The 23,502-nt window shown below is 39.4% G+C and overlaps 1 protein-coding gene and 1 long non-coding RNA gene across 2 annotated transcripts; both read right to left on the bottom strand.

Moving 5' to 3' along the window:
• Positions 1–899: 899 nt before the first annotated feature.
• Positions 900–20,380, bottom strand: LOC9266913 (uncharacterized). The gene is given in 19 exon segments (XM_026023420.2): positions 900–1,271; positions 1,443–1,481; positions 1,895–2,347; positions 2,818–2,876; positions 2,986–3,793; positions 4,522–5,034; positions 5,727–5,776; positions 5,779–5,866; positions 9,817–10,092; positions 10,433–10,993; positions 10,996–11,178; positions 13,658–13,746; positions 14,183–14,555; positions 16,540–16,725; positions 17,363–17,425; positions 17,516–17,587; positions 17,673–18,075; positions 19,592–20,073; positions 20,279–20,380. Coding segments are annotated over 18 exon segments (4,770 nt in total). The 5' UTR covers positions 19,963–20,073; positions 20,279–20,380; the 3' UTR covers positions 900–1,088.
• A 1,953-nt stretch (positions 20,381–22,333) lies between these two features.
• On the bottom strand, positions 22,334–23,280 carry LOC136355021 (uncharacterized). The gene is made up of 2 exons (XR_010739031.1): positions 23,039–23,280; positions 22,334–22,896 (listed from the first exon to the last, which is right to left on the bottom strand). It is a non-coding gene; the product is annotated as an uncharacterized lncRNA (long non-coding RNA).
• Positions 23,281–23,502: the final 222 nt, after the last annotated feature.

Raw genomic sequence — 23,502 nt, 5'->3', positions numbered from 1 at the left:
AAAAATAATTTGTGTAAAAATTTTGTAGATGTGTTATTTATTGTTAAAAAACAAAGTTAGAAAAAACTACGATGAAAAGTCTTTAAAAGAAATTATAAATTACGTTTAAAGATTTAAATTTTGATTTTGGCTTATAATCCGAATGCGAAACGACGGGAGCTTCAATCTTGAGTCTAACTAATGTGAAGATAGAGAGAGAGCGCCTTCAGTATTTATCTCTTACTTGCAAGTTCTTGCTTAGCACATTTTTAAAAAGATTATAAGCCTCTCTTGAAAATATCTTGGTTGTACGGCTAGGTGAGCAAGTTAATCATGGTGAATGGTCTTCGTTAGTCATCAATGCCGGTGCTTGTTTTAAAGATTAGCCATTGTCATTTTGTTTTAGTTTTCTAATTCTGCAGAACTTTGTATGTTCTTTGCATAATGCCTGGCAAGATGATTTATGCGTTCCAGCCACCAAACCGAATAACCGATCCGAACGAACCAGTTGGGAAATTGATCCAATCCCCTCGTGGAATTTTTCTCCCGTGTGAAGCGTTCCCTAGTAGCCAAACATAGCCTAAAATATTGAAATAATCAATCACTCGCACAATGCCGCTTACAGTTGCAAAATCACAGGCATAAGAAAATACTCCCTCCATTTTTTAATATTTAACACTTCTTTTTTACCAATTTACTGCAGGGGAATATTTAACACGACTTTTAATCACATGTATGACCATTCTTATTAAAAAAATTATGCAAATATATAAACATATAAGATAGGTTTAAAATATTTTTAATGATAAACCAACTTATAACAAAATAAATAATATTTACATAATTTTTTTAATAAGACAATTAATCAAATATATATTTAAAAATCAACAGCGTCAAATATCAAAAATCGGAGGGAGTAAAAATACTTAATGAATCCAACAATATAATTTTTTATAACAAAAACCATGTTATTCGATTAATCATTAGTCGAGGGTTAAAATTAGACGGTCTTTCGGGTGTGAAAGAAAGAATACAAGTTACATTACACAATCTTAAATTAATTACACTACTCCCTAATAACTAAAGAACAAGCCATCATCTGCATCGCCCTACAGCATAAATGTACTCATTGGATTAGCGAAGTACCGCCTTCCACACTTGGAGGGTTCTCTATTGTGGCCTTGCCTCAAAATATTCTGCAGCGTGGTCGGAGCAGTAGGCACAGGTTCATCAAACACCCGAACATAAAGGTGTTTATCAATTGTCAGCTTTCCCAGCAAGGTCCGGCATGTCTGCCAACGGAGAAGGAAAACAAATTAGCGGGGGAAAGCTGCCGTCTCAAAAATATAAGAACTACTCCGAGTTGTAGTAGTACACGATAGATTAGACGCAAACTAGTACCACTAAATCTTATATTAAGATTGAGAGAGTATTATTATTATTTAAACTACCAGCCAACATACCTGAGGATTCAGTACATCCAACCAATTGATAACGTCCTCCTGAGAGAGGTAGAGCAGAGCAAACGATCAAAACCTTTAATTCAAGAATTTAATTAACCACATGAGAGTTTTAAGTAACTAGAACACTAAGAAATGAAGATAATCAGAATACACATTATACTAATATATGGGAAACGAGCACAGTCGAAGCACAAACAAAACAGAACATGTTTAAACCATCAATTAAACCATTAAGTGTGAGGAAATTTCGTTGTACGAAAAGATAATAACCTTGGATCTATCAGTGAGTTTCCCATTTTTGTCTAATCTATTTTGTACATCAAAAACAAGTAAACTTTCTTTATAAAAATATAATATGAGTGAACCAAGAACTCATGAATTCGATTGCATATATCTTTGGAAATTTATCATCACAAAGCAAGCAGGTCTAATTAATAAAATGAAACACACACCTCCATAATTCCAGGATACTGCATGACATATCCAATAATCCGATGACTTAAACATTCATAGACAGTGCTATTAATGCTTCCATCACTATTTAGCCATGGTAATATTGGATGATAAATATGGCTCTTGCAAACATGAGAGCAACCACTGCCCCAGTGCCAAGTAGATGTGCCTTCATCATCTCCAGGACTTTGACTGTGCAAATGTGAGCTTGACTTACTTTGAACATTGAGAACTGAAACAATGTGTCCATCACCAAGCTTTTTTACAGTTTCCTGCAAATTAATAGGCACAGCATACTTCTCTTTCATTATATTTCTGGTGTCCCCAGTTGATTCTGTCTCAGAAACCGGAGCTCACAAACAGTTGCATTGACTGTATTCAGCAAGTGTGGTTATATGATATTTTGGCTTATGTAATGAATCAACAATCTGCACACCATCATATGCATTGACCTGTGAAGCCATTGACAAAATTCAGACTCGTATATGTTAATTAATGTGGTTGAATAACAACCAAAGAAAGCGCGGCCAAGAAGGCAGAATGAAGTCGTATGTTAGTACATTATTAATCAGTGTCATATACTCCCTCCAGTTCAAATACCTGTGGTTTTTACCTCTTTCACAATCTTCAAAATACGATGTTCTACAACTTCTAGCGAATTTTGGACAATTTTTTAAATCTCATAACCTTGCAATTATTGATCCTACTAAATAGAAAGAGAGAATGCCAGTAGAAAGATCTGTCAGTTGAAATTTGTGGAGAAGTGGGAATAAGCCAAAAGAGGAAGAAAGAAAAGCAAACAATAGATTCCACAACCAAGTACTACTACATATGAAGTGAATTTTATTAAATCCATCAATAGAGAGTAATGATACATAAAAACAGATACACCAATCTACTTCACACATATTCACCTCTCTACCTTAATGGCCAGCTGAAATCTTTCAAGGGTATCAACAACCAATTCGATATATTGCATTCCTGCAGGGGTAAAAACAAACAAAATGAATTCTAGCAAAAAAAGATGTAGCTTTATGCAACAACTTCTACAAAAACTACACCTATTTATATTCATGAGAATAAAGAGTACCTAGTGGATGCAATGCCTGCGAAATTTCCCTCAAATTAATTCCTTGTTCACCACTTTGGTGAATAATACAAAATGCATTTCTGAACAGATCAGAAGAAAGAATACTACAAGATAATGATGGTAACTGCTCGGCATATATTTTCATAGCATCCCAAGGCCATCCGGTATAAGAATTCTCCAAATGAGATGCAGATAATAAACAGCGAAATGAACTTGAGTTGTTTAAATCTGTTAACATTTCAGACCTTTCTACCTGAGAATCAACATCCTTGCTGCCCATTTCCCTGGCTAAAGTAAACATGAGGCATTCTTTATGATGTAACACTTGCATGAGATTGCTTGTTTGAATCCTCTCTTGATTCAAAGCCACTTGGATACCAGGGAAACCTTTCTCTCGACGATAGCAGAAGTCAGTATCTATCTTGGGCAAAGGTTTGCGTTTCTTACTCTTGCTGCTTATTAACTCCACAGCCTTGCGTTTGTGAGTACAGTCATCCAATTCACTGGAATCTTTGATGAAAGGTCTGAAGCTGCTAGGCTCATCAGTTTCACCAACTCCTTCACTTGGCAAGGAAGGTGAAATGAGCAGCTCTCCTGAAAACACCAAAGAAAAGAGGTGAACAATTTCCCCACATTGTAGATCTGGATACAAATAAACTGTACTGTCTGTAGTATTCTTTTGCTGCCCTATAAGCCATTTCAAAAACTCAGAAGCCTTTTTTCCTGAACCAAATGGGAAGGGTGAACGAGAAGCGTCAATAAAAAATTTTCCAGAAAGGGTTGCAGGTTTCATTCCATTTCCAGTAACCTGCAAAACAAGAGGAATATGTGACTGCTCCATCCGTTTCAAAGTATAAGCATTTATATATGTAACTTATTCCCACCGTTCCAAAATATAAAGCATTTATAGGTTGTTGAGCAAAGATAAAGGATGAGGGGGAAGATTCCCTTTGTCAACCTTAGGTCAACTTTTGAATTTTGAATTGCTTAGATACCCCTACGAACCACCTGATTGGTTGAAAATGCATGGATTTCCGTGCATTGGAATCAGTGCCCTAGAAATGCTTATATTGTGGAACAAATTTCAAATCCTAGAAATGCTTGTGTTTTGGAATGGAAGGAGTAATCACATTTATACTTGGCTTACAACATATTTCCAACCATCAGCAGGAGAGCAAAAACATCGACATCCACTAAAGGCAAACCTATTTAGTGCATCTAGGTTCTGTATGAAGTTAACTCCCTAATGGTGGGTGGTTTGTGAACAGACCACAATCCAATTTAATCCTATGAAACTGCTATATGTACAAATAGTTTTCTCACGGCAAGAAGTTAGGGAAAAAACCTTTATAGTTAATAAAGCTGCACATTACATGCAAGATTTTAAATCTAACATGATATTGTCAATATATTTGTTTTACTTGTGCAGGTCCCAACAAGGGGGCTACTACAGATTAAAACGTCTGAGGTCGTGTGTGAGTGAAGAAATAAACAAATGAGACTTGATATATTGATGAATAAGTTAAGCGTACTAACCAAGAAATTCTTCTCTCTCAAAAAGGAAACAGCAGTTAAAATTTCGCGCTCTGAATAAAGCTGGAACGTTGCTGTTAATGTAGCTTGCACTTCTGACCCCGATGATGAGCTAAGAAAAAACACCTTCAGGAGCTCCAATGCATTGGAAATAGCCAAGGACTTGCATACACCTCTTTTAGTAATCTCAGCTTCATTGAATTTAATGACATTTTCATGAGATCTGAAGAGAATTGGCATGCTTTTACTTTCATGGATTGAACTGGAATGTCTAGACAATTTCGCATGCTCCGGGAATCCCCTTTCAGTGGATGTTGAAGAGATTATATCTGTTATTTCTTTCCTCTGTTCAGCTGATCCACTAGCTTCAGCCTTTTGCTTTATAAACTTCATGCTAATCTCAATAGCAGATCGCTTCCTTTTCTGAGAGGTTGATCGAGAACTAAATTTTCGCTGATTCTGTGTACCAGACATACTTGCCTGTCCATGAAGCTGCCTGGAGGAAGCACATAGCACCTATATAAGCAGAAATCAATCCGGTCCAGTCAGTGATATTGGAGGGGAACCATAGATAGTGACAGTACAAAATTAAAAATACTACTCAGAAACAGACTAAAAACAAATCAGCCATAAAAGATTGCAATTGGAAATTTGGGATAGTAAAACGATTGTTAGCAATGTAAAAATTCTTAATTAGAAAAGAATGATGTAAGCAAATGTTATTATAAATGGCACTTGCATTCATCATGAGGGCTCTAAGTCCATACAAATTTTCACAAATATGCATGAAACCCTTATACAACGCGGAAAAAAAAGGTTATTTATACATATGTTATATGTGAAAGCATTTGTCATCTAGCGCATATGCAACCTAAATTTGTCATTTTCATGAGAACTTTGAATCAACTTTTGCGTGGATGTATATCATAGTTGAGGCATAGATTTCCCAATTTTTTTAAAATGTACAAGTATGTTTTTGGATGAATTTTCATAGTTCCCAATGTTTTTGATGTTTTCTCTAGATATATACCCTTAGTTAATATGTTAAATCCCTTATATTTGGGGACGGATCCATGAAGGTAGTATCTAATAGGTCAAGTGGCCTACTACAAGAATTAGCACAAAAGAAGAATAGAAAAGGTAAACTAAATAAACAAAGTAATCCTTATGAATCTCCAACTGGAAAATGGGGGATTTCAAACACATACCTGCTGCAAAGAGAGATTCAACTCCTTTGCAATCGTGTGGCAAACTTCGTCTCACTTTCATTCATGAGACGCTGTTGTAATTCCAGATGTTGGTCAGTAGTCATTACTCTTACTGAGCTCCATGAACGTGGATGAGAAACCTATATGGACAGTATCATATTATTATGTACAGATGAAAATAAAAGGTTGACAGTTAAGGCCTGACAGACCTAAATAAGCTAGCAAAATAGCCAATGCCAGCCAATATTGTTTACAGTGGGCATAACAGTTGAACCCATAAAAAAGCAGGATTAACTACCGGAAAATTTTCACCAACTAATAACATGCTTGCAGCTACAATATATATATAGTTAAAGGACATTACAAACATGAAATAGTGTCAAGATACATGGAACTAGCCAACTTGGGTTGCAAAGCCACATTGGAGGCAGCAGAACTGCAGCAGACGATCATTGAAGATAACAGTGAAATAGTTGATAGCAACAGTCAAGATTGTGCATTGAGGTCAATTATTAACATTTGAATGAGGAGTGCTAGCTTGCAGGCTTATATCTCCTCCCTCCCTTGCTTCCTCTCCCTCTTGCATCTATCTCCGCCGCCGAATTTGGGGTTTAGGGTTAACACTTGAACCGACTGACTCATAATCTCTTCTCCTTGCTCTCTAGTTTGTGAGCAAGCATACAACATGGAACAGAACCTTGACCCCAGCAGCGATGGCCAAGGAGTTTATCAGTTCAAGACAGGTTTAGCTTCTGTAATCAAGGTATGCTTCTAACCATCACGGACTATATGTCTCTCTCTACTTAGTTCCAACAGAATGACATGCAAGTCCTCTGGAACTTCTATCAAGAGTATAACAGTCGGCACCGGGTTGCTGATATGCAACGTGAGCAGGAGAGGCTCCTGGAGTCGAGAACTTTCAGTACAGAATATGCCCTCTCTTTAATTGCTGTTAACGACCAAATTTGGTAAGATATGAACCAGGTCCAGCATTGGAATCAAAGCGGATTCAGCAAAGAGTTGGATTCGAAGAACAGAGTCTGCATCGGCTGCGAAGGCATCGGCTGGAGTATGCATCGGCTGAGATGGATCGGACAGAGGACAGCCGATACAAACGATTCTGTTGAAGACAGTTGTAAAATTGCTTCTAGAATCGATCAACGTGCTACACAAGGATTGCCACGATGGAGATAGCCACGATGGAGATAGGCTCTCAGATAGGCAATTGTACCTATTAATTAGGATATTTTATGTAATTTCCTTAGAGATATGTTTTGGGCAAAGGTCTGCCGTAAAGACTTATGTGTATCTTAGAGTTTGTTAGAGATAAGAGTCGTGTCAAGCGAGGACATATTATGTATCTCGGCTACTCCTTCCATCCACAAAAGTTACACATATTACTTTTAACACCAAGACCAAGGAAAAATTAAATCACCTTGGATGTTACAAAATCAATGAGTGAATGCAAGCATTCAACCAATGAGTATTTAGATGACTCCTTGGGTTCTAATAAAACATTTAATTTATCTCTTCATTTAAGTATTGAATGCATAGACTACAAATAGGAAACTTATTTAGAAAAACTCAAATGTGAAATAGGTGTAACTTTTGGTGGATGGAGGGAGTATAAATATGACCCGAACCCCTGTAATTAAACAACAACAGTTCAGTAACACTTTCGGCGCATCGCCACCCTTTTTACTTTCGTTCTATTTCGACGAGTTCTTGCTTTCGGGTTGAGCTGCATCGATTCGATCTTCAACTAGAGGTAAACTTGTCATGGCGGTTTGCGTTCTCGGGATTAGTGCTTCCATCTTTATGACACTCTAATCTTGTTTATGTAATTCGTCGAGTTATCATATATACTTTATAATCTTTATCAGTTGCGCTATATAACTTGCAATTGGCTAGTTTTTATTACTAGAAAGTAGCCGATAGAGTTAAATCTCGTTATTGATCTAGATTATATCATGTATCAACCATCTCTTAGAGGTTTTCATTATCTTGTTTAGATCTTACAGTTATCTTTATGCTTAATGCTGCATCTGTTGAGTTCGATCTATGAAGTTCTATATATAATTGTGGTATCTAGCCTGTTTCATGATCATTGATAGAGATAGTGTCGGAGTTTCAGCCGATCTTACCTGATTTAGCTATTTTTATCTTATATGCTTGATTGTTATGCTAAATCTCCCTTTTTATTAAGACTTATTACATTAAAGTATATTAGGCTTCTTGTTTAATGTATTTTGCTTGTTTTGATATCTTAGTATAAAGTGGTATCGGAGTATTAGCCGATACATGCTAGATCTATCTGATCGGCTATGCTATAAACACCTATATAATCATTATTTTAATATATATTTCGACTTAAGTGATTTATACTGTCTCGGCATGACGACCGATCTATCCCAATCATTTAGTTTAAGTATGTATTGAAGTAAAGATTATATGTTGTTAATATCTACAGCCGATCGAGTAGATTTAGTTTTATCTTATTCATTCATTGCTGCTGATCGATTCCAATATGACATCGGCTCGAAAATAAATGATATGTTATCGGCAACTAGCCGATCGGCTATCGTTTATGGAATAAACCGCGGTTTTCTTGTCTTTATTCTTGTTGATTGCAGGATCAAATCAACTGGCACGCTCATGAACCTAAAAGCAAGATTTTGGACCTGCACAGGAGTTAAGCAGATCTTCTAGGCCAGTGTGTGTTTTTCGCATCAACAATTGCACAGACAAGCTTTAATGTGCATAAAAGCAGTGGATGTGCCTTGCTGGCCTAACAACTAGTTCTGCAGTGGGGATTATTTGTGCCACTTGCTATTTCTTTCAGGAACCTTGTTTGATGAAAACGATATTGCATCATTGTATTGCTCTTGTGCTAACATTCTATTAGTATTATGATAAGCATAGAAAAATCATCTTGTGCACACTAATATTTCTAATGGCCATTTTATTTTGATCAGGATGGGATCTAGAGCAGTTGAAATGAGAAAGTTCTATGCTACTTTGAGGGCTTTGCTTGATGTTTTGGAAATTTTTGTTGGAAAATCACCATCTGATAAACTTGGTAGGCAAATTCTAGACTGAGGTAATTTTTCAATCACACGTACCTGCTAAACCCTTTTGTTGTTGTTGCTGCTGATGCTCAGCAACACTTTCGAGGAATTTTCTCTACGAGTGTTCAATTAGTGTTTTTTTTTCTCGTATTCGTTTTGAAGATTAAGAGTAAAAAGATCCGATGTGGCCTTGGGAGGTTAACTTATGCCATACAATGTTGCACCTCTTGATGCACCATCATCAGTGCCAAATAGTATTGGTATTGAGGTCAATTATGATATGATATGCATGCAAGCTGCACTCCTCATTCAAATGGAACTTGCACGTTTTAGTAGAAAGGTTCGAATATGCAGTATATTTTGCAACAGCCAAACAAAAGAAAGGATATAATGTATGAAATGGAGGGGTACATAGAGAATGATACAAAGGTTCTTGTAAAAATCACTCTACCAGTTAGCAAATGATAATACCCCGTACAGGAGCCCAAATTTGAGAAAACAAGCATTCTCCAAGTGCATGAAGGGATAACAAAGAATGTGTTCAGTAAATTTAGATAAGCAATTGTAAGATATCATTATTATTAGGTAACAAGCATCATGCCCATGAATTGCCAATGAACAAGTTTAAACTGTGAAGAAAAAAACTCAAATCTAAAAACAAATCACATGCATGGACACATTGGATCAATCAATCTCCTATATATGCTCATTACAGAATGCAATTTTCTGCATATATACACATATAAAGTCAAATTAAGGTGAGTATTTCTTACAAGAAAAATTGATAACACATATCATAAAAAACATTTGTTGTAGCAAATATTAATATATATTTTATCTGTAGCAAAGCATGGGCATTTAACTAGTGATATTGCAAAAGGCACAAACATGTCTATAAATGTGCATCCAGAAAATTGCTTCAGGTGTAGGGGGTGTGGCTGGACACAGCATCACCTCCAACTAAAACTTTCAAGAAGGAAAAGATAAAGATAGTGCAACAATATGTAGCATTGATGACAAACCTCAGGGATGCAGCAGCCAGGGAAGGCACTTGTCTCAGCCAAGCCTGCTGTTACATAACTGTACTTTAATGTTTCCCAGTAAGTATCGACAGATTCCAGCTTTGAAAGCTGAAAATCATGTCGAAATTTTGGACAATGGTTTCCATTAACGTGTGATGACAGAATGATCCTTGGAGTAGGTTCTTCGATGTAAGGCCTGAGCTCCAGCGAATGAGTAGGCAAATCATCTGGTTGCACATTAGAATCCTCTATGTATCCATTTAGAAGTCCGATCAACTAGCATATATAGCCCAAAAAAATGGTCATTTTAAGTTTGTTGTGCTAGATAAGTCAAGATAGCATGCAAACTGAATTGCATTAAACATGAAGAGGAATTGGTATAACAAGATAAATGCAGCAGGAAAATATCAACCTAAAGAAATCCAGTCCTGCAATCTCAGTTTTAAGAACACGCCTAATGATTGAGATTTTCGTTGCACAAATGGAAATGTATAAATGTGCAGACAACACCCTCTAGAACAGAAGAAATACACAGCTAGCTATACAATACATTTAATTTAACAATTCTCAAAATAATAATTGCAAACAGCCAAACACCAAAGACAAAGAATATTACCTTGAGTTTATCTAAAATATTTATTAGGCGCGAGAGTCGGCCCTTGGCATGAGTATCCATGAGCTGATTGTATATGTCGGTAGGAATCTCTGAAAGTGTTTTTCCAAGAGAACACTTTTTTATCAAGGTATGAACCTTTGCTGATCCCACAACTTGTAGAAAGAGTTCAAGAGGCATTTTCTTTATAGCTGCTGTGATTGAAAATAACAGACATGATTGATCAAGGTTCTTGTCATAATGCTACCCTTCTTTGACACAGTCGTTGGACCCGTTTGGCAAACCACTAACATATACCCACAGAAATTTATGTAACAATATTGCCCGAATCATCTTTGCACCTATGAATCCGTTGTCATGAATAGCTTCTGATATTGATATTTTTTTAACTTTGACTCTGCGTTGAACCCTCAAGCCATGTATGGCAGCTGTATCTTGCTTTTGCTTCAGTTTAGCTGCTGCACCTGAACGACTTTGAGAATCAAAATTTCTTAGTCTGTTCCTAATTTGATCCATGAGTTCCGGTGACATGACTTTAACAGAAGAATTCAGTATTACATCAATATGGAACGGCTGCCAGCGTAGTTTGTAACCACAGGGACATTAACTTTAATACACTTACAAGTACCCTCTTGCTGAAGCTTATCCAAAGTGTGAATCAATGTCTTCCTGTCAAATATTTTCCGATTTTCCTTTTCAACTCTCTCTAACCATTTATGCAACTCCACCATCAGTACAAAACTATGTTTCTGCAAACGGAAACTAAAAGTTGTTATAAAAGATGAAGACAGACATGCAAGGGAGTATATACACCATGCATGCACATGAAAGTGAAGCGCACGCGCGCACAGAGAATGCTTCTCACAACTCTCTTTAGGATATTATTGTCTTGTAACCACACTAGTATGCCCTCCTTTATCCATCCTTGTTTGAACGAACAAAATGATATAAAACAGTTAATCTAGTTTTGTATAAATGAAAAACATGAAACAGTTAACTAATCATTAGCTGCCACATCAGAAAAGTAGGGTCAAACATGCCAGAGATAGAGGCCACAACCTGGAGATTTTAAATAAAAAAAAAATACTTCAAGCATGTAACTGGCTCTCCTATACATTTTGGATAACTAACATCCCCACAAATCATGATATAGTAAATCCACATACAGTGTTCTTATCATTTTATTGCAAATTCCTTGTGTCTATCATCACATCTTGACAGATTAGCAGCCATAAAATTGTCTCTCATATCACATAATGCATGGTCCTACCACAGGTATAGCTACTTGCACCAATGTTATTAAATCATCCAATAAGTCATGATGAATCGGGTTATTGGTCTCTGGATCTTGATTTGGCACTCCGAGGCAACTAGCTCGACTAGAAACCTGGTCGTTTGACTAATCAGGGACCAATTACAACTAGTCATCTGACTAAGTGATGGACGACTAGTTGTCAACTAGTACTGAAGAGGAGATGATTGAGACTTGAGAGCATTGTCCTTTTCATGCCGTTTTGGACTTTAGTGGAATATTGTATGAGCTAAACAGCCAGTTCTCATTTCCTGGGGACAGAATATGGTGATGAGACACCAGCAGCTCCTGACATCATGCCAGCCATGGATATTGCGAAGAGATCCATCAAGCATTCTTTGACAGACAATAGAAATTTACTCAAAGAGGAACTGTGCTACTTTGGCAAGAGATGGGACAACCAAATGGAGCAAAAGGCTGCATGGGGCAACCCTATACTTGAATCCAGCCGAGTTGTTTGCCATAAAGGAAGATATGAGGCTAAGGTCCATATTCAATAAACGTTCTATGGAAGACGGTGACTGGTGATGAGCAAAGCCAAGCTGATAATCTACGAGAGGTCCGAAGGTGATTGCTTCTCAAAGCCTAATAATAAGAGATAGAGATAAAAGGAATCCTAGTAAGTAATATGTCCTTCAGCAATTTCTTTTATTTGCTGCTCTGGAGTCTATCGAGTCTGAATCTGGACTCTGGACAACTAGGTGGCCATGCCTGATGCTTTGCTTTGCTTTCCAATTTACTGTGTTTTCTGTGTCTGTGCACTTGGTGCAGTCTAGTAGCAGTAGTCAACTACTTATACAACTATGCTATATGCATCCTGGATTAGGCAAGTAAGCAGAACGACTATCCTGCTCGACTAGCCAACCAGCCACCGCAACTAATTGGACTTAATCGATGACTAATCAAGATTAACTGGCTGATAGGTACCCATACAACTAGGTTCGACTAGCACTCTAGCAGACTTAACAACATTGACTTGCACTACTACCAACTGTGGTGACAGTGAAAAGGGAGGCTGCAGATGAGTAAAGCAAAGAGGGCAGAACAAACTGCCTGGTGGGAACCCATGTGTTCATAGCTGCTAATGTACCACAATTTCATGAGATTCAAGAGACATAGCAAGTGAGAAAAAAAAAGGAACAATGTTTGAACGGTAAAGTAACTTGTAAGGGTGTCAACGAAGCATAAAGTAACTTGTAAGGGTGTCAACGAAGCATGAAGAACTTATCCAAAAAAAATCAGTTTCAAATGATTGGGCCGGAAGGTTATTTGACTAAAGTCCTCTAAAAGGGATACAAGTTGCACAAAGTACTTGTAGATAAACAGCACCACCTCTTAACTAATTAAAAGGAGGAGCTGCTGATGGTGTGTAACAGTTCTATGGCAACCACTCGGTTGAGATCTTTTGTGGATAGATTTGTGTAGAAATGAATGTTGTTTGCAAGATGTTTTTTTGTAAAATATTGTATTCATATAACATGTGTACGTGTAATTGTAAGTTGATTCTATTAATTATATATGTTTCAAGGATAATTATGTTGGATTTGCTACATCAAATTTCATGGTATATTTATTTGAGATCTATAGCAATACACAGGCACCGTACTAGTATGAATAGAGAATGCAATTGGAAGTATGTAAGGTGCTCCTATAAAGTGGAGGGTTAATGCACAGATACCACTTGCAGATATCTGCATACCTAACGTATGCACTAACAATGCAATTAGAAGTATAAACAAGCCACAGACAATCCTATGATCCTATAAAATCTCAAGACAAAAGCAACTTCTGACTAAATTTCATGCTGCAAATGAAGCTCGTAGAAAGTCAAAGGGAAAAGAACAGCGATTTCCAGCACATCGGTATTTTGGCAGATAGTTCATACAAGAATATTGATTGACAGGTAAGCAAGCAACCTTTAATATGTGAATAATCCTTTTCTGTCTTCGATCATCAGAAATTGACGTGGGCCAGCAATGCCTCTTCCTCTGAAAGGCAACTTTATCTGAAAGAAAAAAAAAGGATCACCTTAATTGAGCAAAACTGTACTCTGTCCTACTCTGTTGATTTCAATAAGGTGCTCATGCATCAAAGATTGAAACTCTAGGTTTTCTATGGGCCTTTTGGATCTATGGGCACAGAGACCACAAGCTCTTACAGCAGCACAGTAGTTTCCAAAGAAACACTAAGCACAATTTCTTACTATAAAAAGGGGAATCATCCGTCCAACCCTCCCCTCATGTTGTACCAACACCTCTTCAGATAAACAAGATAGAAAACCAAGTGGTTGGTTAACAGAAAAACAAAAGTTGGATCATGTGTTTTATCCTACATGCACACCCCCAGCCTATTCCCAGTCATATGGGCCCATTGTAATGCATGATCGTGTCACTATTTTAGAGAGAGAAAAAAAGAACTGACAGGAATTTAGAATGATGTACCTTGTTCAACTGGTTGAGAAACTCCAACACAAGCTTCATGGCTATTCAGGAGACGATGTACGGGTGGTTCATCATGACAATCTTCTTCAAACAAGAGTTTGTTATTAACCACAAAACCATATGGGCTAACAGAAGTCGGTTCTTCAGAAGGAATGAGAGGCCATACTGAACAATAGTCATGATCATCTGGCACATCACAATTTCGCAGAGTAGCATTGTACAGCGAAAAATTTTTTGAAGTCCAAACTCTGCCCTGTTTACTTTTGCCAACGACTTCAACCTCCACAGTCAGATTGAATCTATCATGCATAGATGATACTCGATCATGGAGCTCTTTCGAATTGTTGTACTTTCCCCCAAGACGTTTGCCAAGCTGATTGGAAATTAATGAGAACAAGAGTTGCTGATTTCAATAAACAACAACAATAATATAAAAATAATAAAGGCAAATAAATATACAGCTGTGATGGATCTCAAATAAATATACTTAGGTTCTAAAAGCTCAAATATGAACAAAGAAATTTCCTCAACAGAAAAAATGTATTCATACTAGAGAAAAGAAAACAACACTCAACCAACTTTATGTGCCCATATATTATTGTCTTCATGACAGGGAGTTTTGCCTATTTTCATTAGGGATTACACCAAGAAGGATAATGTCATTGCAAGAATTTTATATCTATCTCATTTAAGTTCGGGACGAAATAAATTAGTTAATGCCATTGTAGCTCAAACAAAAACAAAGAAATGCTTGTGATGCTAGAAATGCAGCTCAAACAAAAAAAAAGTTATGATGCTAGAAATGAGCCAAATACAACACAGAATCAGCGCAGGACTAAAACTGGCTAACATCTCATGATAAGCTGCACCGGATAGTCATAGGCTTGCATTTGCTTGCCCATAAGATATAAGATAGAGAGATTACTGATAGCTCAGATGTATAGACTCTATCAAAGGTCATATTTCTACAATTCTACTACATAAAGAGTGTTTTTTCCCTCTTTTGAGTCTCTACTCCATCATTTGGAAGCACACTATACATATCACAAGTTTCTGAGGCGGCGACAGTCATGTCACCAGGACCATTGTGGTTCATAGCGGCTAGGCTTGAAATCTATTTTGGAGATTTAACCCCTGGTGAGACACAGACAGCAAGTCATCCCTGGTGCTGGTGCGCTGTATGCTGACCTTGTGTGGATGGATTTATGTAGACATGTGTGCGACTTCTAGAATGGTAAAAAAACAATTACATCATAAACAACTGTGGACAGGTGTACATGTGGACGATATGTTTTATATAGTTTGAAGATAGCAAGATCACAATTTTGGCTCTTTTCAAGACATAGAGTATATGATCATTATTTGGAAACTGTACGCACAGGCCCTAGCCTAGACCAGAGTGAATTTACCACCCCCCCTCTCCCAACCCCAAATAACAACAACAACAACTAGCTTGAAATGATAAGGGCCCATTAGGGAAACAATAGTTTCAAAATGTGTGAATTGTTATATTGCTTATGAAACTCCCATATTGAGGGATAACAACGCTGAGTCGCTGACCACAAAGGTCTTCAGAATGATATTGAAGTCTTCTATCAAATTTGTTTGAGCGCATACAATTTTAGCTCACTAGATTCATGCACAAGCATCAACACGGATAAGAAAAAGTCATATCACAATAACATGTCAAGCTGCTATCATTGCCTACGACCTGCACAATCTCCTCCGTTCTGCTCAATCACTACCCATGCTCCATCATGCCCTCTTGCCTTCACCATTATTCTTGACCAACACCACAAAGATGCTCCATGGCAGCAGTTCCACCATGCCCTCTTGCCTTCGCCATTATTCTTGGTGCCGACACCACAGATGCTCCACAGCAGCAGCCCATTTGATGCCTCAACCACTATGCTCAACTAATGTTGCAGCCTTAACCCTCGACCTACCGCCACACCCAGTCCCAGTCGTTGTTGCAATTGTGTCCAACCTCTCAGTCACAACCTAGAGAAAAAAATACCAAACTTGCAACGACAAAAACGAACTATAAAAGTGGTGGCAAGGTCTATTCCAACCTTCATTGGGCAGTGGGGCAGCTTGGAGCCACAGACCTTCTGTAAATGTTAATTTGTTTTTTGGGAGGTATTATTTCTTTTTTTGTTCGATAATATTTTCAATATGTTCGCAAATAGCTCAGAGGAAGTTAGATGAAGAATATTTTCAATCATTAAATTATGCTGAATAGCACTCTGGAAACAAGGAATATGAAGGCACTCTTGTTGCTGTGAAGAAATTTAGCATATATAATTAAAAAAGAATATTACACCAAAGTTCCCCCGCTGAAAGGTCCAGAGAGGTACCTCAATAAGGGTTATGCCTTTTGGCCCTTGAGCATCGATCATATCATATATACAGTTGTCTAATGGAAGCTCCATGACTTGATCAGTTTCCAGGCCTTTCTTGCCAAGTTTGTAGTTTGAGATTGTACCTTTTGGCTTAAACTCATCTGGATTAAATCTCTTCAGAAGACGTAAGCAGTGAACAATCTGGAAAAGGGAATGATTTATACAGCTTGTAGGTGCATGAAGTATGCAACAGCATAAAATGGTTGCAGCTCACAAAGGGTACTGCATAGTAATTAACACCTTTCATGCCTAACAGATTGTATTATCGCTTTTCATTGCAGTTTCAAAATAAAATATTGCATAGGTTGTTGCAGTGGTAAAAAAGATCACATTATTGAATGCAACTGATACAATCATAGAGATTTGTTGACATAGTTTTATCTTGAATAGCAGTTTTTTTCCCTTCAGTATGAGTTATTAATTGTCAATTCATAGTTTTATATCTCAGGGAAGTCTCTAGTCCAGCTTTTATTGTCTTTCAAATAAGACCGTTTTATTTGGATTCAGGGTCTCAGTTCTGTCACCTTGTGCACTCCGTTTCAGATTAGTATAGTGGAAAACATAACTGTGGATGCAGCTTTGTTGGACAAAAGAAAAGGTTCCATCGCCATCTGAACAAGGGAATGGATCATGCTGGTGTGTAATTAAAATTATGAAGGACCAGATTTTTAAAGCCTGAACTTTTTTAAAAGATACAAAGTCAATTTCTTGAATTTCCTTAACAAGAAGCAAATATGTTAGGAAAGGTAAAACGATAAATGTAAATAATTAAATTCACCTTATCATCAAGGTTGGCAGCGATTTTTTCAACGAGTTGTGCACCTAAAAGCCTATGCAGTACCTAAAGAAAAGGGTATCTCAATAGCATCCCATAAGGAGAGCAACAAGTAAATAGAGAACATATGTGCAAAGTGATTCCAAGCAAACCTACATTTCTCCATGCTCTGTGCCCAGGTTGCATCCTGTAACTGAGATCCTTTTTTATATCTGATACAGCAAGAACCTACATATAGAGAAAATAGTTGCACAAAGTTAGCACAGTGAAAAATGAAAAGCAACGCACAAACAAAAGGAAGAGAACGGTTGACCTTTCCACTAGCTTCTTCAAGTTTGTCGCATATGGCTTTCATTGCTGGAAGATAATCATGAATGGACACATCGTTCTTGTAATCAACACTAAGAGTCTCATCTTCTTGTAAGGCATCTATGTTAGTTTCTTCATTGCACTCAAGTTTGGGCTTTGTAATCTCAATTCTTTGGTATGAGTTCATATTCAAGTTTTTCGCATATCTTGAGAGATATAATGAGTTTGTGCTGATGACATGTTTATCCTGTGAAACAGCTTTCCTTTTAGCTTGGGTATTAATCTTTGCAATTGCTTGTTTTCCAACAATTAACCCTTGCGACTTAAGTGTCTTCACAACATAATGGAAGTTGTTTCCTTTTATCTCGGCCTCTTTGCTTAGACTGCGTTGTGTGAGACCAGAAGTCCTATGACAAATATAAGAAGTTACGCACATTATTATCAAACAAAGGCATTATTGTTGAAAAAAGGAATATCAAAGGCATTATACTTCTTTCCTATACACGTATTTTGGAATGAAGCACATACGGCCAACCAAGAAAGGATAACAAATATTCCTTCGAAAAAGTTAATTATGCTAATGAGCAGAAAACTGGAATGCATGCTGATGTTCACAAAAATACATAGGGTGTAAATAAGTCCACACTTTAGCGCGCCACATTCCCATAGATATGCATGGTTAAACTTAAGAAATGAACTTGAAGCTTCCTAAGCCAATGAGGACCTGAAACATCAAGATCACTTTTTACCTTGGCAGCAACTAGCTAGCAGGTTGCTAAATATGTTTTGCCATGAATCTCCATGTGCAATGGACTACTACTGTTGTCGTTTTAGTTCTATTAGAATAACTAGAAAAGGCACATGCAATGAGATAACATACCACCCCAGTCAATTTCAAGAATCTAGACAAAGGATAAGCATCATCACCTGTGTGTATTCTTTGTTTCAGTATATACTAGTACCTGGAATACTTTTCTTAAAGCGGTAATTTTATTTCACTTCTAAGCTCTAGCTGGCATGAAAATTTACCATCATGACAACCAGTAGGGACGTTTTTTTCACCTGTGCATGCAGATGGACAAAAGGATGCTTGAGGAGATTGGATTTTATGGGCTCCAAACATGTATCATGGACCTTGATGGGAGTACCAAGTCCAGTTGCAGCAACACAGATGTTCCTGATGATCTTTGGGATAGCTTGGCAGATCTTCCCAGCTTAGAACTAACTACACTATGCTTATTTAGAGGGCTTAGTTACTGACATGGTGATAGACTGGTGGCAGCAAGCAGTGGGAGGGTGAGATGGTATGTAAGCAAGTGAGCTGTACTAGGAGTCTGGCAGCGAGCACACGTGGCTTAAGGAAATTTAGATGAATGCATACCTAACAACCAAAATGTGCGGCAAACTGATGGTGTAGCACTTTGATCAGGCAGACAGTGAACTATTGTGGGCGTCTGATGCCAAAAAAAAAAAAATGGTGTGGGAGTCCCTCAGCCAGGGCATTCTGTATCAGCGATTAGCACTGCACTGAGCATTTTTCTTATCGAAGTCCTCGTTTTGCTTTTTTTTTCTTATCAAACTCATCACTACTTATACAATTTTGATTTCCAACAGTTGAGGTTCTAGCTTCTAGGAACTTCAATGTGCTTATAAGAAGAATAGTAGACAAAATCAACATGAGAATATTTTAAGACATTAGAAATTAATCATTGTTAATTATGTTGACATCGGATTACATTGCAGCACCATATTTTGAGTTAAATGTCCATACCGGCTATCCGAAATTCCTATGTACTGGTTGCAGAAAGACATCATCCTAGGAACTCAACAACAATAATATGCAACAGTAGGAAGTAAAAAACAAATAAGACGTACTAGGAATCATTATGATTTGCTCAAATTATGCTAAACAAGAGAGCGCACCTGCTTGCCCCGATCAATTCTAACGTCTTCCTCTGGATGTCACTCAGCTTGGAAGCAGAGCACCTGTGGTCATAAATCCCAAGGAAGTTGTCCCTGAGAGGACGGCTCGCAAGCAGTCGTGCGCCATATCGCTCAGCCTCCTCCATGTCCATCCGTGGCGGGTGGGCGAGCACCCCCTCAACCACGAGGCTGATGACAGGGAGTGCAATGAGACGGGCAAAGAGGACACGCTTGACGGCCAGGTCCATTGGGAGGCCGGCCATGTTGAACACGCTGGAGAGTGCTGTCCACATCTCAGTTACTGGGAGACCAAGCGAAAGGCGGGCGCACACCTCCTCCAATGCTGCCGAGACAAGCATGTCCATGCCCATATCAACCAAAACAAAGCAGCAGCAGTTGCTGCTGCTCAAATGGAAATCGATCCGTTTCACATACTAGAGCACTGCAAACTTCTCGTCGGCGTTGGGTTAGCGAGGACGGATCTAACCTGACATAACAGAAATTTAACTTTTTTTAGAACAAAAAAAACTGTTATTAGTCCCCCTCCCTCACTTATAAGATTGGTTATTAAGCAAATTAAGCCAGAACTTTAAGAGAACCTAGCTAGGGTTATGCAAATTCCAGAAGAAAAAAGAAAAAGATCGTCACTTTGGAGAAATAGTTTGCGGCTGAGTAACGGATGCTCACCGGTGAGGGCGGATGCAACGGCTCGCCTCGATCGCCACGCCCACGCCGCCTCGGGAGGAGACGAGATCGATCGGTGCCCACTACGCCGAGAAGCAACGACCCGAGACTTGTATCTCTCCGACTCTCCCCTTATCCATGGGGCCACTAAGGGCAAGTGTTATGCCCTTATCCATGGGCCACTGAGGGCAAGTGTTATGGTAGATGTGACTATCACCTCTAAATTTATCCATATTATTACTTATAAACTAAGAGGCAACCCATACAATATGTCACCTCTAATACACAAAAACCAATATCTCTACTACTCTCACATCCTTCTTGAAAGTTGTGTGGAGGTTGTCTCTTGATTTAGGGGTAGCTTATCATCTCTTACTCACTTCTCTCCTCCACCTTGTCACTCAATCCAATGTGACACTCTTAGAGGCAACATATGGAGTATTATAGTACTTGCCCTGATGCTGATCAGGGCCATTTTCCTCCTGTATTGTACGGACGGAGGTATAGAGTTCCTTTCGAATCCGGAATTAAAAATGGCTCAAACTTCGTATCTTTGCAGAAAGTTCCCTGCATTTTCTCTATTCATTTCTCCCTTTTTCTATTTCCCTTTCACCCCCTCTTTCTTCTCCCTTTTTTATTTCTTTCACCTATCGTCTCCTTCGCAGCTCGGCGCACCGTGCACCTGGTCCAGGAGGCCGATAGAGCAGCTAGCGTCTTCGCTGATCCGCTGCCGAGACCAAGTCCAGCTCCACCCCAGCTCACGCTGCACACGCAGGGTCACACGTCTTCCATGGGCACAAAGGGCAATAACCCTGTAACATATTTTCTTTTTTCTTTCTTCCTTTTTCTCTGTATATATCTTTCCCTTATTTAATATATTACCATAGTAGGAGCCTCTCCTGCTGTTTCCTGACAAAAAAAAAATGCGCGCAAAGGAAAGGGAGTCCACCTTTTTTCACATTATAATTCTTTTTGAAAATTTATTTTACAAATAGACCTCTCAAAAAACTTATTCCGGAAATAGACATTTTCATGACGTCAACGTCGTTGGCGCCGTAACCCATGCCATCATGGTCACGAAAAATCACAAATGTTAAGTACCACTGTGCCAACGTCATTGGCGTCGATGACCTATATGCAAATATAATATTTATAGATAAGTCCTCGGAGGACCTATCCATAAAAAAATATTTTACAAATAGGTCCTCAGAGGACCTACCTATTTGTAACTAAAATTTTTACAAATAGGTCCTCGACGTCAATGATGATGGCGTCATAGTTCTTAGCATTTGCGATTTTCGCAATCACAGTGGCAAGGGTTACGGAAGCCAACTTCATTGGCGCCTTGCCGTAGTAACACGACGCCAATGACGTTGGCGTCGTGAAAAGGTCCATACCTGGAATAAGTTTTTTGAGGGATCTATTTATAAAATAAGTGTTCTAAAAGGATCCTAATGTAAAAAAAACTGGAAGGGAGTCGATCAGTGACGCGGATGCCACACACATGCACAGGAGCGAGGCCGGACGGAAACACGAAGCGATGACGATGTGTCCTCATCAAAGACGTCGGTCCCATCCAATTCCAATATTGCAAGAGCATGAGCGATTAGGCGAGGCGCCAATGCCAACTTGTCCTACCGAAACATTTTCAATTTTTATAATAGATAGACATATATATATAGCAAAACTATTGTGTTCCCCTACAAAATAACTATTTTATACCCCTCCCCTCCCTTACCAAGGCCCAAACCTACCTCCCACCTCCACCGAGCCGCCCCATGCCCCAGCTGTGTCGCACCCCATGCCAATCCCGTCCGCTGCACCACACCAACCTCCTCCCATGCTCCGCGCTGTGCGCCGCGTTGCTCCACGCCAACAGGCCGAGCCGAGCCGTGCGCCGCTTTGCACCGGGTAAGGGTGCAGGTGGGGCGGGTTGCGGGCACCCGCAACCTGTCCGCAGCATCCGCAAGATGTATTGTGGCAACCCACCAACCCACATCATGTCCGCTGGGCTATTTGCGGCCAGACCACAACCCGCAAACAAACCGCAAACACAAATTGCTGCTAAACAGCATACAGAAGATCATTGAATACATGAACCCATTTTGTTTTCTTAAAAAGAAAACAGCAAGCCTAGTTTTGTTATGACATATATGGGCTTTATGCCCATTTTGTTCTCTCAAAAGAGCACAGGAAGACAACATGGCTTACTGCCCGATTACAGTACCAGTACATTAAAAAGGCCATCAAGAAGAGCACACCATCATAAAAAAGAGAGAAAAAAAAGCTCAATCAACTAAGTCAATTGGGGCTTAACAAATGAGCCTAGACAATGTCAAATCTACATGCACATGCAAGCACCGCAACTCGCGACCAAAATCTCGTTTAAAAACTCTTCCAGTTTGTATTGAATTTGAAAATATTTTGGTGTGAGGGTATGGAATTTGGGAGAATTTGGTTGGCGGGATTTGGGTGATTTTACTGTCGAAGAACCACTCCTCGCAGTCCTTGTTGTTGCCGGAGCCGATCATGTACTGCGGCCGGAACGACGCCCAGCTGCCGAACTGCTCCGCGATGTACTTCTCCACGCTGACATGCCCGGCGTTCTCCTTCACCGCGTCCTGCATTGCATGTCGCCACCGCCGCCGCCGCCGGCGAGCCGACATGGCCGGAGTCAGTCAGCCAGTCAGTCAACTCATCGAGCCAATCATCCGGCGATCGACAGACTCTGCATTTTGTGCTGTAATTAGTTTCTTTTCTTACCCCCTCGATGTGCGGCGGCTCGTCGCTGGGCGTGTAGATGCCGGCGCTGCTGACGAATTGCCCCACGCCGGCCGCCTTCGCCCAGTCCACCACCGGCCTGCGGCAACACGTCGAACACCTTGGTCAGGACGCATACGCCTGCTCGGAGCGAGGCGAGAGAAGGGGGGAATAATCGAGGGCAGGGGCGATGGCGCCGGCTAGGGTTGGCGATCTAGCGGATGAGAGGTTGGTGGACTTCTTGCGGACGGGTTGGCGGTGCCGCTGGGCTCATTTTGTCCGCGACATCAACCTGTTTTCATCTATGTGGGCTCGCGGACATAGCTGGTGGGCTTTGCGGCGCGGGCTGGCCCAGCAGGCTAGCGGCAGAAACCGCGCCCCTCCCGGCCACAGAAGGACGAGAGGACAAGCGCCACATCGCCATTAATGGCGGCCCCTGCCGCTCCTGTCCTCCCCCCTGCCACTCT

This window comes from Oryza sativa, chromosome 2 (genome assembly GCF_034140825.1).
Source record: "Oryza sativa Japonica Group chromosome 2, ASM3414082v1".
Classification (NCBI taxonomy): domain Eukaryota; kingdom Viridiplantae; phylum Streptophyta; class Magnoliopsida; order Poales; family Poaceae; genus Oryza; species Oryza sativa.
This window is presented reverse-complemented; position numbering and strand designations above follow the sequence as displayed.